The following is a 14217-nucleotide window of genomic DNA, read 5'->3' on the forward strand; positions in this document are numbered from 1 at the left end:
ACATTGGCAAAGGTGTAGGGAAATAGGCACACTCATTCATTGCTTGTGGGAATGTAAACAATCTCTAAGATGTAATTGTTAAGTGAGAAAAGGAAAGTACATAACAGGTTGTAAAGTATGCTTCCCTCCTAAAAAGAGAGAGGGAAACAGGGCCGGCCCAGTGGTGTAATGGTTAAGGTCATGCACTCTGCTTCAGTGGCCCAGGGTTCATGGGTTTGGATCCTGGGACTGGACACACACACCACTCATCAAGCCATGCTGTGGCAGCACCCCACATACAAAATAGAGAAAGATTGGCATAGACGTTAGCTCAGTGACAATCTTCCTCAAGCAAAAAGAAGATTGGCAACAGATGTTAGCTCAGGGTCAATTTTCCTCAACAAAAAAAAAAAAAAAAAAGAGAGAAGGAAAGAAAATATATACACATCTTTACTTGCATATACATAAACTACTTCTGACAGGATAAACATGAAACTGATAACAGCGGTTGACACCAGGTGGGGAACTGGAAGGCTATGGAGCAGGTGGGACGGAGACTTTTCACTGTATACCCTCATAAACTTTGGCCCTTCTAGAGTTTCATAGGGATCCATCCTAAGTAAAAAAATCAAAGACACAAACACTTACATATAAAGATGTTCACCTCAAATGCTATAACTAATTGTGAAAACTCGGCAATAGGCTAAATGCCCCACATTAAAGGAGAAGTTAGGTAAACTCAGCATATCCATGGAATAGAATATTTTGTAGCTATTAAAATACTATTTATAAACAACAGCATAGGGACATGCTTAGGATATAATATTAATTTAAAAGGCCAGATTATTTATTGGTTTTCAACTTCAACAGTCAACCTTTAGTCAATGTAGAGTACTAATTGCAAGACGACATAAACGTTAACAACCTTGACAATGTAAATGAAAAAATGTGGCTCACAGAAGGTTGGAGGAAGGAAGAAAGAACAGCAGCACTAATGTCTATATCTTAGAAAGTGGGTAATCAAGAGAGATTGACAGAAGCTGATGGAAGGAGAAATAGAGGTTAAGTTGACAAATCAAGAAATGGTGGTATACACCCTATTATCTTGAGTTTTGGAGGAAATTACCAGAAACTATGAGGCTGCCTCTCAGGCATGGGATTGGAGGTAGGGACAGCAGAGACAGAAGACCACTGCATTTCATCCTGAACTCCTCTATACTATGTGATTTGCTATCAGACATACACATTATTTTGATTAAAAGGCAAAAAATTTTAGGGACCGGCCCTGTGGCCGAGTAAAGTTCCTGCGCTCTGCTTCAGCAGCCCAGGGTTTTGCCGATTTGGATCCTGGGCGAGACCATGGTGCTGCTCATCGGGCCATGCTGAGGTGGCGTCCCACATAACACAACCAGAGAGACCTACAACCAGAATACGCAACTATGTACTGGGGGGCTTTGGGGAGAAGAAGAACAGGGAAAAAAAAGGAAGATTGGAAACAGATGTTAGCTCAGGTGCCAATCTTTAAAAAGAAAATTTTAAAGTAGGATATATGATTGTATACATAGTGTGATTTCAATCATAAAAAGAAAAGTGCACAGGAAAAAAGACTAGAAGGAAATATGTCAAAATGTTAACAGTGGTTGCTTCACGGGTGGTTTCTTCTTTATACTTTCTTCCATTTTCCATATTTTCCAAATTTTCTATTATGCTAATCAGCCAGAAACTATAGGAGAAAATATAATCAGAAAATATGTCTGAAGAAAGAAAAAAAGAAACATTTGCTGACTGACTCACTGAGAGAACATTTCCCAGGACTGTCTGGCCACCCCACTCCCACAACCCCAAGCAAACACCAGAAAGGCCAAATAAGGCAGGGTGGGGACAGAGGGCCCTTTGTTTCCTGGGGAACCACAGGTACTGAGATGCCAGCACCCTCTGTGGAAGACTGCTGACAGTAATGGCTCTCAATGTGCTCACCTCTCTTTCTATGCATATGAGGATTTTGCAGTTACCCTGCTCAGGAGATGGAATCTATCTCTCCACCCCTGGAATCGAGGCTTGACCATGTAACTTGCTTTGACCAATGAGACAATAGAAAACACGACACAAGCAGGGACTTGAAAAGTGCTTGCACATTGGGGCTTCTCCTCTCTTGCTGCTGGATACCTTTCTGCTACCTTGTGAAAAAGCTTACGTTGGCCTCCTGGTGGATGAAAGAACACATGAAGAGAAGCCCCAGCCACCCCAAACACCTGAGGGAGATCTTTGTAGACCATTGAGCCCCAGCCAAGCTGGCATAGACTAGAACAGGTCAGCCAACCTACAGAATCATGAGAAATGATCAACTGTTGTTGTTCTAAGCCATTAAGTTTTGGGTAGTTTGTAAGCAGCAAAAGCTAACTGACACACCCTCCAATTCGAAAACCATCCAGCCAAGGAGATGAATAAAATTGTTTTATCACCCTCTAAATTCCATGTTCAACTCAATAATCATTCTTTCTTCCTTCCTCAGAGATAGCCTCTCAGCCAGTACAGGTGACAGTCTAAGGAGTTTCGGGCCTTGTAGAGATCAACAGTGAGCAGAACTTCCCTCCTTTGACAACAATATTACCAAAGAGCTGGGATGATGGCAGGAGAATGTTCTCATTCTTAAATTGTTTAACTTGTTTGTCAAAATCTGTTCAAAGTCTTCTTCTTTTCATCTCAAGCCATATAACATCAGAAGCAACATGCTCCATTACCTCTGGCTTTGGCGAACTGAGTATACAAACTGTGTTTTACTGATCATTTTTGCTCCAGAACCTAACATGGTACCTGGCACACAACAGGCACTCAACAAATGTTTGCTGAATAAATAAATGAGTGACTGAATCATGTCTTCCTGTATTAAATATCCCACCTACCCCCAGCCCGTTTTTTTCCCAACCACCCCCACAGAGTTAAAGGATAGAATACTGGATTACCTTTAGGACTCCAAGGAGCATCATCTGAGTTCTTCTTTTTCTTGGGTCGAGATTTCAAAGCAGGGTCATCATCATCAGATTCTAGGGAAGGGTAAACTGCAATGAGAGGGGAAAAGCAAGGTAAATTGAGATCTCATCCAGAAGGGTGAAGACAAAATGATACCTATCTCAGCTCCTCCCACTCCCCTACAAGTGGGCACTTTACTTAATCCATACTCAACTGCAGGAGCCCCTGAAAGTACAACATACTTTTTATGTCTTTCTATTTTTGCACCCTCACTGCAAATGTCCTCCCAGCATCATCTAATTCTGATTTGATCACCCAACATCCATTTAGTGAGTAACTTCATGAGTTACTTTACTGATCCTGCAAAATTCAGCTGTAAATTCACTACCTAAAGAAACTTTCCCTTGTTCTCCTAATCTGACTCAGATGTCTCCTCAACTCTCTATAGTATCCTGTGCATACTTCCATTGGAGTTATTTGTTATATACTATTTAAGAGGTGATTAGTAAACCTGTCACCCACAATTTACCGTGATGGCGGGGATATATATTATTTGCTTTCAAACTAAGGAAGCCTAACATAGTGCAGAGCAGGTGCTCAGTAAGTGTTTGCTGAATTAATGGAAAAAGAAATGATACAAACATTACTCACAGAAAGGGAACAAAAAGAACACTTGGGCTGAATTGGGAAGATTACCGGAACTGAATGATCTGAATGAGAAAACACATATACAAGTATCTCATCCTATACAAATACACACAAACATCCAGTTTTATCACATTCTCCTCACAATCCACATGCAACACCTATAGGATTTAATGGGAAGATGGTCTAGAAAGGTCCTACTGATGAGGCCAAACTGCTGATGCTGCTGCTAAACCTAAAAGAGAAGCAAAGTGAGAGTGAAAATTTCCTCATAATACCCTACTCCCCCTCCTCTTAATGACTAGCTTCAAATTTCTCTAGAATTCTACATCATTAGAGGAATTCACTCTCCTGTTTCCTTCCAGAAGGGTTTCTTTGTAGGAAAGAAAGTGAGTCCATTTTTGAGGCCTTTCTCCCTCAAAGAGGTAAAACCCCTGTCTCCTGACTTATTAAAGAACTTTTTTTAAAAATGAGGGGTCATTGATTGTCCCTAGAAAGAAATGACTGCTGGTAACAGTTGTTTGTGAAAGGACCCATGCCTAATACCCTGATGGCTATCAATGTTATTTTGTTGGGTCTGAAAGTTTTTCCATCTCAAGGAGAGAAGTGTGGTATGGTAGAAAGACCTTAAGTCTCAGGATCAGACAACCACTTTGAAATCCTAGACTGACCCACTAGCTTTGCAGCCTAGAAGAACTTCTCTAAGTTTCACTATCTTCCCATAAAAATAAAATAATAGATACCACCTGCCTTGTAAAGTTGTGAAGATTGAGAGATGATATGTATAAAGTAACAGGCAAAAGGAATTCCATTCTAAGGTTCATGTCTTCTTCAAGAGACAGAGATGGAGATGGAGATAATACTTAAATCTAGACATTTTGAAGAAAATACAAGTTAAAATGTATATACTAAAAATAGAAGGATGGAAGGAGTGATGCCTCCCAAACTGGTAGGATTGGAAGCTCCAAGGATCTATCCCTCCACTGAAGCAACCATTAAACTGGCAAAAATTGCAACAATCAACTTTTTTTGGACTCTGAAATTCAATTAAAAACTCACAACATGGGGAATGCTTAATAAAAAAAAAAAGCCTGCTTAATTTAGGCATTTAAAAAAATCTCTGTCAAAAAAATCTCAGCTGACTACTGAAGCAATGGAATGGATACTTCAGGGACCACAAACAAGGAATACAGTCTTTGCAAAAATCATTTGGAAAGTCACTAAATGAACAGATAACTGCAGTTCACAATAAGTAACAATAGCAAACTCTGGGAAGTAAAGAAAATATGATTCCCAGAGTTACCACATTACAATATTCAAAATGTTCAAGTTTCAACTGAAAAATTATGAGGCATGCAAAAAAATAGGAAAGTATGTCCCATTTACAGGAACAAAGAAATTGATAAAAACTGTCTCTGAGGAAGCCCAGACACTGGACTTTCTATACAAAGACTTTAAATTAACTGTCTTAAATATGATCAGAGAACCATGTCTCAACAAAAAAGAGAATATCAATAAGGAAACAGAAAACATGAAAAGGAGCCAAATAGAAATTTTGGAGCTGAAAAGTACAACGGATTTAATTAAAAATTCCTTAGAAGGCTCCAACAGCATACTTTGAGCAGGCAGAAGAAAGAATCAGCAAAAGTAAAGAAAGCTCAATTGAAATTACCCAGGCTGGTGAGCAGAAAGAAAGAATGAAGAAAAATGAACAAAGGCAAATGGACCTGTGGGACACTATCAAGCTTACCAACATATTTATATGGGAATCCCAGAAGGAGAGGAGGGAGAGAAAGAGGCAGAAAGACTATATGAAGAAAAAATGCCCAAAATTTTCCAAATTTTATGAAATACATGAAAACAGACAGTTAAGAAGCTCAACAAATTCCAAGTAGCATAAACCCAAAGATCCACACTGAGACCCATTATACTCAAACTGTCAACAGACAAAGACAAGGAACAAACCTTGAAAGCGGCAAGACAGAAGCAACTTGTCATCTACAAAGGATTCACACTAAGATTAACAACGAATTTCTCGTCAGAAACAATGGAGGCCGGAAGGCAGTGGGATGATATATTTAAAGTGTTGAAAGAAAGACTGCAAACCAAGAATAACATATATGGTAAAGCTATCCTTCAAAAATGAAGGCAAATTAAGATATTCTCATAAACAAAGGCTGGAAGAGTTTGTCATTAGTAAACCCACACTTTAAGAAATGCTAAAGATAGCTCTTCAGGCTAAAATAAAAGGAGATTACAGAGTAACACAAAGCTAAATGAAGAAATACAAAACACCAGTAAAAGCAATTATAGAGGTAAATATAAAAGCAACTATTGTTGTATTTGTGGTTTCTAAATGCTCTTTTCGTTTCCTGTATGACTTAAAATTCGAACACATAAAACAATAACTAAGGACAACACAAAAAAGGAAAACTAAAGGCCAATATCGGTGATGAACATAGATGCAAAAATCCTCAACAAAATATTGGCAACCTGAATACAGCAATACATCCAAAAGATCATACATCATGATCAAGTGGGATTTATGCCAGGGACACAGGGATGCTTCAATATCCACAAATAAATCGATGTGATACATCACACTAACAAAATGAGTTATAAAAACCACACGATCAGTTCAATAGATGCAGAGAAAGTATTTGACAAGATCCAAAAGCCATTTATGATAAAAACTCTTAACAACATGGGGAAAGAAGGAAATTACCTCAACATAATAAAGGCCATATATGACAAACCCACAGCCAACATCATACTCAATGGGGAAAAACTGAATGCCATCCTTCTGAGAACAGGAACATGACAAGGATGCCCACTATCACCACTCTTATTCAACATAGTACTGGAGGTTTTGGTCAGGGCAATTAAGCAAGAGAAAGGAATAAAGGGAATATAAACAGGGAATGAAGAAGTGAAACTCTCACTGTTTGCAGATGACATGATCTCATATATAGAAAATGCTATAGAATCCATCAGAAAACTCTTAGAAATAATTAATAACTACAGTAAAGTTGCAGGGTACAAAAATCAGTTGCATTTTTATAGTCGGATAACGAACTTACAGAAAGAGAACTCAAGAACAGAATTCCATTTACAATCGCAACAAAAAGAATAAAGCATCTAGGAATAAATTTAACCAAAGACTTGAAGGACTTATACAATGAAAACTATAAGACATTATTGAAAGAAATACATGATGACATAAAGAGATGGAAAGAGATTCCATGCACATGGATTGGAAGAATAAACATACTTAAAATGTCCAAACTACTCAAAGCAATCTACAGATTCAATGCAATCCCAATGACATTCTTCATGGAAATAGAACAAGGAATCCTAAAATTCATATGGGGCAACCAAAGACCCCGAATTGCTAAAGCAATCATGAGAAAAAAGAACAAAGCTGGACGCATCAAAATCCCTGACTTCAAAATGTACTACAAAGCCATAGTTATCAACACAGCATGGTACTGGTACAAAAACAGGCACACAGATCAATGGAACAGAACTGAAAGCCCAGAAATGAAACCACACATCTACAGACAACTAATCTTTGACACAGATGCCAAGAACACACAATGGAGAAAAGATAGTCTCTTCAATAAATGGTGCTGGGAAAACTGGACAGCCACATGCAAAAGAATGAAAGTAGACATTATCTCATGCCATACACAAAAATAAACTCAAAATGGATCAAAGACTTGAAGATAAGTCCTGAAAAATTAAAACTCCTGGAAGATAATATAGGTATACACTCTTTGACCTCGAACTTAAAAGGATCTTTTTGAATACCATGTCTTCTCAGACAAGGGAAACCAAATAAAAAATAAACAAGTGGGACTTCATCAGACTAAAGAACTTCTGCAAGGCAAAAGAAACTAGGATCAAAACAAAAAGACAACCCACCAACTGGAAGAAAATATTTGCAAATCATATATCCCATAAGGGGTTAATCTCCGTAATATAAAAGGAACTCACACAACTTAACAAAAAAACAAACAGCCTGATCAAAAACTGGGCAGAGGAGATGAACAGACTTTTTTCCAAAGAAGATATACAGATGGCCAATAAACACATGAAAAGATGTTCCACATCACTAATCATCAGGGAAATGAAAATCAAAACTACACTAAGATGTCACCTTACACCTGTTAAAATGGCTATAATCACTAAGACTAAAAATAACAAATGTTGGAGAGGGTATAGAGAAAAGGGAACCCTCATGTACTGCTGGTGGGAATGCAAACTGATGCAGCCACTATGGAAAACAGTATGGAGATTCCTCAAAAAACTAAAAATAGAAATACCATATGACCCAGCTATCCCACTACTGGGTATATACCCAAACAACTTGAAGTCAACAATCCAAAGTAACATATGTACCTCTATGTTCATAGCAGCACTATTCACAATAGCCAAGACATAGAAACAATTCAAGTGCTCATCGACCAATGATTGGATAAAGAAGATGTGGTGTGTGTACACACACACAATGGAATACTACTCAGCCATAAAAAAGACAAAATCATCCCATTTGCAACAACATGGATGGACCTGGAGGGAATGATGCTAAGCGAAATAAGCCAGACTGAGAAAGACAAACACCATATGATTTCACTCATATGTGGAATACAAACAAACACATGGACAAAGAAAACAGTTCAGTGGTTACTAGGGGAAGGGGGCTGGGGGTTGGGCACAGGAGGGGAAGGGGAGCACTTATGTGGTGACAGACAAGAAATAATGTACAACTGAAATTTCACAATGATGTAAACTAGTATGAACTCAATAAAAAAATAAAAATAAAAAAGAGAGAAAATGGCAGCATTAAGCCCTCATACATCAATGACCACTCTAAATGTAAATGGATTGAATTCTCCAGCCAAAAGACACAGAGTGGTTGGATGGATTGAAAAAGAAGACCCCACAATATGCTTCCTCCAGGAGACACATCTGAGCTCTAAAGAGAAACACAGGCTCAGAATGATGGGATAGAATACAATACTCCAAGCAAATGGCAAGAAAAAGAAAGCATATAAAAATAAGCTGTGTTTCTATACACTAGCAATGAACAATATGTACAGGAAATTAAGAAAACAATGCCATTTACAACAGCAAAAAGAATAAAGTAAGTAGCAATAAATTTAACCAAGGAGGTATAAGACTTGTATACCGAAAACTACAAAACATTGCTGAAAGAAATTAAAGAAGACCTAAATAAATGGAAAGGCATCCCATATTCATAGATTGGATGTCTTAACATTGTTAAGATGGCAATACTACCCAAAGTGTTCTACAGATTCAATCCAATTCCTATAAAAATATCAATGGCCTTCTTTGCAGAAATGGAAAAGTTGACCCTAAAATTCAAGTGGAATTGCAAGGGACCCCAAATAGCCAAAACAATCTTGAAAAAGAAAAATAAAGTTGGAGGATTCACATTTCCCAATTTTAAGACTTACTACAAAGTTACAGTAATCCAAATATCGTAGTACTGGCATAAAGACAGACATATAGATCAAGGGATAGAACTGAAAGTCCAGAAAGAAACCCATACATCTATAGTCAACTGATTTTTGACAAGGGTGTCAAGAGCATTCAAAGGAGAAAGGACAGTCTCCTTAAGAAGTGGTGTTATACAAAGAGAAATAGTAAAAAACTCAATTGATAAATTAAAATGGAATACCAAAAATTATTCAAATAATCCAAATGAAGGCAGGAAATGAGAAGTAAATAAAAAGGAGATATGTTAAAGAAATAGGAAAACAATAAGCCTTCATCTGAACAGATCATTAATTACATTAAATGTAAATGGTCTAAAAGCACTAATTAGCAGAGATTATCAATAAGGACTTTTAGAAAACCACAAGATTCAACTAAATGCTGTCTATAAGAAACTCACTTTAAACGTAATCATATAGGTAGGTTTAAAATAAAAGGATAGAAAAAGATATACCATACTAACACTAATTAAAGAAAGTTGGATTGGTTATATTATCAGAAAGGAACTTCAGGCCAAGGAAAATTATCAGAGATAAAAAAAGGATATAACATGATAACAAGAGGGTAAACTCAACAAGAAGACATAACAATCTTAAATGTGGATGCACCTAACAGCAGAGTTTCCAACTATGCGAAACAAAAATTGATGGAAGTAGAATAAAAGGAGAAATAGATAATTATACTTGGAGACACAACACATCTCTCTCAGCAATCAATAAAACAATAGACAGAAAATCAGCAAGGATATAGAACATCACCATCAATCAACTTGATCTAATTGAAATCTATAGAACACTTGCAGTGTAAGCCCTGGCAGTTGTTTCCTGTTTTGTAACGAAAGTGCCTGACTTAAGCTTTGATTGCCAAGACATCAATTTCAAAGAGGCATCCACTTCAAGAGGGCTATCTTGAATGAACACATTGCCAGCCACACATCCAGATAAAGAGCCAGGCTGTCTCCCCACACTGAGGCTCCTTTGTTTTAGAGATCTTGTTTGATTTCAGTAAGTGATCATTTGGGGCCACTTGTTTTTTTTCTCTTCTCGCACTTACTTTAAATTCCTGATCTTATGTTTTAAATTCATCAGTAAAGAGTGAGCCCACAGAACCCTAAGCACACTCCTTGACTCCAATAAAAGCTGAACCCCAGGCCTGTGCATTCTCTCTCTACCCATGGCCTCACTGTGTGTTCCCTAGTGTGCTGTGTAATTTCCAGGTCCTGTGAGTAATAAATCTTTATTTTTTCAAAGTTTCCTGATGGTTATTACTGAAGGGCATCTCACAATCATAAGAACTACAAGGGCCAGTCCAACCACAACACTGGTTATTGAAAGGCTGAGACAGGCACAAAACAACACTCAACCCAACAGAAAGCACATTCTTCGCAAATTCACAACACAAAATTATCAATATAGACAAATTCCGGGTAATAAAACAAATCTTAATAAATTTTAAATGAAACCAAAAGCTGATTCTTTGAAAAGATCAATTGATAAAATGCCAGTAAGAATGACAAAGAAAAAAAAAAGAACACACAAATAACTAATATCAAGAATGAAAAGGGAGATATCACTAAAGACCTCACAGACATTAAAAGGATAATAGGAGCATACTACAAACAACTCTATACCCGCATATATACTATAATTTAGCTGAAACGGACCAATTCCTTGAATGACACAAACTACTGAAACTTACCCAAGGTGAAATAGATAATCTGGATAATCCTATATTTACTAAAGAAAATAAATCCATAGTTAAAACCTGAAAAAGAAATTTCTAGGCCCAGGTGGTTTCACTCACAAATTCTACTAAACATTTAAGAAAGAAAAAAACACTAATTCTACACAACATCTTCTAGAAAATAGAAGAGGGAACACTTCCCAACTCATTCTTTGAGCATTGCTCTGATACCAAAAACTAAAGAGAGAGTACAAAGAAAAGGAAATTATAGACCAATATCATTCGTGAACATAAACACAAAAATCCGCAGTGAAATATTAGTAAATCAAGTTCAATAATATATAAAGAGAATAATACACCATTATCAAGAAAGATCTATCCTGTGATTTCAAGTCTGGTTCAATATTTGAAAATCAATCAATGTAAACTACCATATTAACACACTAAAGAAGAAAAACCACATGATTATATCTACTGATGGAACAAAAACATTGGGCAAAATTCAACACCCATTTATAAAAAAACTTTCAGCAAAACAGGAATAGAAGGGAACGTCCTTAACCTGATAACCTACAACTAACATCATAATAGTGAAAAGACTGAATGCTTTCCCCCCTCAGGTTGGGAACAAGGCAAGGGTACTCACTATCACCACACTGTGCTTGAAATCTTAGCCAGAACAAAAATGAAAGAAGAAAAAAAGACATACAGATTAGAAAGAAAGGAATAAAACTGCCCATACTTGCACATGACATGATCATCTATACAAAAAAATACCAAGAATATACCCCCCAAAATCCCCTAGAATTAACAAGTGAGTTTATCAAGGTTGCAGGATACAAGGTCAAAAAACAAAAATCAAATTTATATGTACTAGCAATAAACAATTGGAAACCAAAGTTTCAAAACTAGCGCCATTTATGATATCTCCTAAAAATACAGAACTTAGGGATAAATCTAACAAAACATGTACAGGATCTGCATGCCAAAAACTATAAAACACTGATGAAAGAAATTTTTAAAAGACTAAATGTGGAGGGACATATCATGTATGTAGATTAGCACACTCAATATACCTAAGGTGACAATTCTATTGCAGTTAGAGAAAACAGTTTGATGGCTTCTCAAAGAGTTAAATATAGAATTACCATATGACCCAGTAATTCTACTCCTAGGTTTATGCCCAAGAGAAATGAAAACATATGTCCACACAGAAACATGGACACAAATGTCTATAGCAGCATTATTCATAACAGCCAAAAGGTGGAAATAACCCAAATGCCCACAAGCAGATGAATGGATAAACAAATTGTGGTATATCCATACAATGGAATACTATTCAGCCATAAAATGGAAGAAAATACTGACACATGCTACAACTTGGATGAACCTTGAAAACATTATGCTAAGTGAAAGAAGGCAGACACAAAAGATCACATATTATATGATATATCCATAAGAGGCAAATTCATACAGGCAGAAAACAGATTAGTGGTTACCAGGGGAAGAGGGGAGGGGGAAGTGGGGAACAATTACTTAACAGATACAGGGTATTTTCCGAGGTGATGAAAATGTCTTGGAAACAGAGAGAGGTAGTGGTTGCACCACACTGAATCGTACACTTTAAAATGGTTAATTATGTGTTATGTGATTTTCACCTTAATAAAAAATAAAGATGTCAATTCTCCCAAATTGATCTATAGATTTAACACAATTCCAATCAAAATCTCAGGAGAAATTTTTGTGGATGCAGACAAACTAATTCTAAAATTTATATGGATAGGAAAAATGGAAGAAATCATATTACTTGATTTTAAGAATCACTATAAAGCTACAGTAATCAAGACAGTGAAGTACTAACAAAGGGACAAACACATAGATCAATGAAACAAAATAAAACAATTCAGAAACAGACCCACACAAATATGGTCATGCGATTTTTGACAAAGCTACAAATGCAAGTCAATGGAAAAAAAAGACAGTCCTTTCAACAAATGGTGTTGGAACAATTGGACATCCAAATGCCAAAAAAAAAAAGGTGGACCCTTAAACTAAACATCATTCCTTATATGAAAATTTAATCAAAATGGATCATGGATAGAAATGTAAAACCTAAAACCATAATATATTAGATTAAAAAAAGGAGAAAATTGTTATGACCTGAGTTTACACAAAGAATTGTTAAATAAGACACCAAAAGTATAATCCATAAAAGATAAAATTGATAAATTGGACTTTCTAGAAAATGAAAGTATTTGCCTTAAGAAAGAAAATGTTAAAAGAATGAAAGACAAGCTAGAGACTGGGAGAAAATATTTGCAAATCATGTCTAACAAGAGACTTGAATTAAGACTATATAAAGAACTCTGAAAACTCAACAATTAAGGAAAAAACCAACTCAATTAAAAAATGGACAGAAGTCATTCAAAGTGTCTGTTTAAAGACATTTCAAAAAAGAAGATATATGTATGAATGGCAAATAAGTGCATGAAAAGATGTTCAACATCATTAGCCATTACATGAGCCATTAAATGAGATATCGCTGCATGCTTATGAGGATGGCTAAAATAAATATACTGACAATACAAAGTAACAATAAATAAGCAGAGCAATTGGAACTCTCATATATTGCTGGTGATAATGTAAAATGGCACAAATACTCTGGGAAACAGTTTAGTAGTTTCTTGTAAAGTTAAAGCATCCACTGTCCATATTGCCCAGGAATCCCATGCCTAGGTATTTACCCTAGAGAAATGAAAACTCATGTTCACACAAAAGCCTGCACACAAATGTTCACAGCAGCTCAATTCATAATCACCCAATGCTGTAAACAATACAATGTCCTTCAATGGGTGAATGGATAAAGAAACTGTGGTATATCCATACAATGGAATACTACTCAGTAATAAAAAGGAACAAGCTATTGATTTGCAACAACATGGATGAATCTTAAAGGCATTATGCTGAGTAAAAGAAGCCAGTCTCAAAATATTACATACTGTATAATTCCATTTATATGATATTCTAGCAGAGGCAAAATCACAGTGATGGAGAACAGATCAGTGGTTGCAGGGGTTAGGGGTTGAGAGACGGCATAACTACTAAGGGATTACATAATAGAATTTGGTGAGGTTCTGTATCCTCATTGTGGTGGTGGTGGTGGTAACAAGAATCTCAATATGAGTATATCAGCAAAGCCAACTTTACTTCACACTAATTTAAAAAATAAAATTTGAAAAATTCTTTATCAAAAGAAAAAATAGACTGAAAATAAATGAACAGAACTTTCGACTTGAGATGTTGTACAAAAAAATTAAGGAAAAGGAATAAAATAAAACCAGAAATTAACAGTAAACAAACACCAAATAAACATTAGAGATGATTAGTAATCAAATAACCTAGACAAACTACAGTCACGCA

General features: G+C 36.2%; 1 protein-coding gene across 4 annotated transcripts in view; it reads right to left on the bottom strand.

Moving 5' to 3' along the window:
- PHF8 (PHD finger protein 8) overlaps nt 1–14217 on the bottom strand; it is a 112874-nt gene that overhangs the window by 20296 nt on the left and 78361 nt on the right. For all 4 annotated transcript variants that reach the window (XM_070502247.1, XM_070502245.1, XM_070502246.1 and 1 more), the window contains one exon: nt 2943–3038. In XM_070502247.1, coding sequence (XP_070358348.1) covers nt 2943–3038 — 96 coding nt within the window. The remainder of the gene's footprint in view (nt 1–2942; nt 3039–14217) is intronic.

Source organism: Equus asinus, chromosome X (assembly GCF_041296235.1).
Source record: "Equus asinus isolate D_3611 breed Donkey chromosome X, EquAss-T2T_v2, whole genome shotgun sequence".
NCBI classification, from domain to species: Eukaryota; Metazoa; Chordata; class Mammalia; order Perissodactyla; family Equidae; genus Equus; species Equus asinus.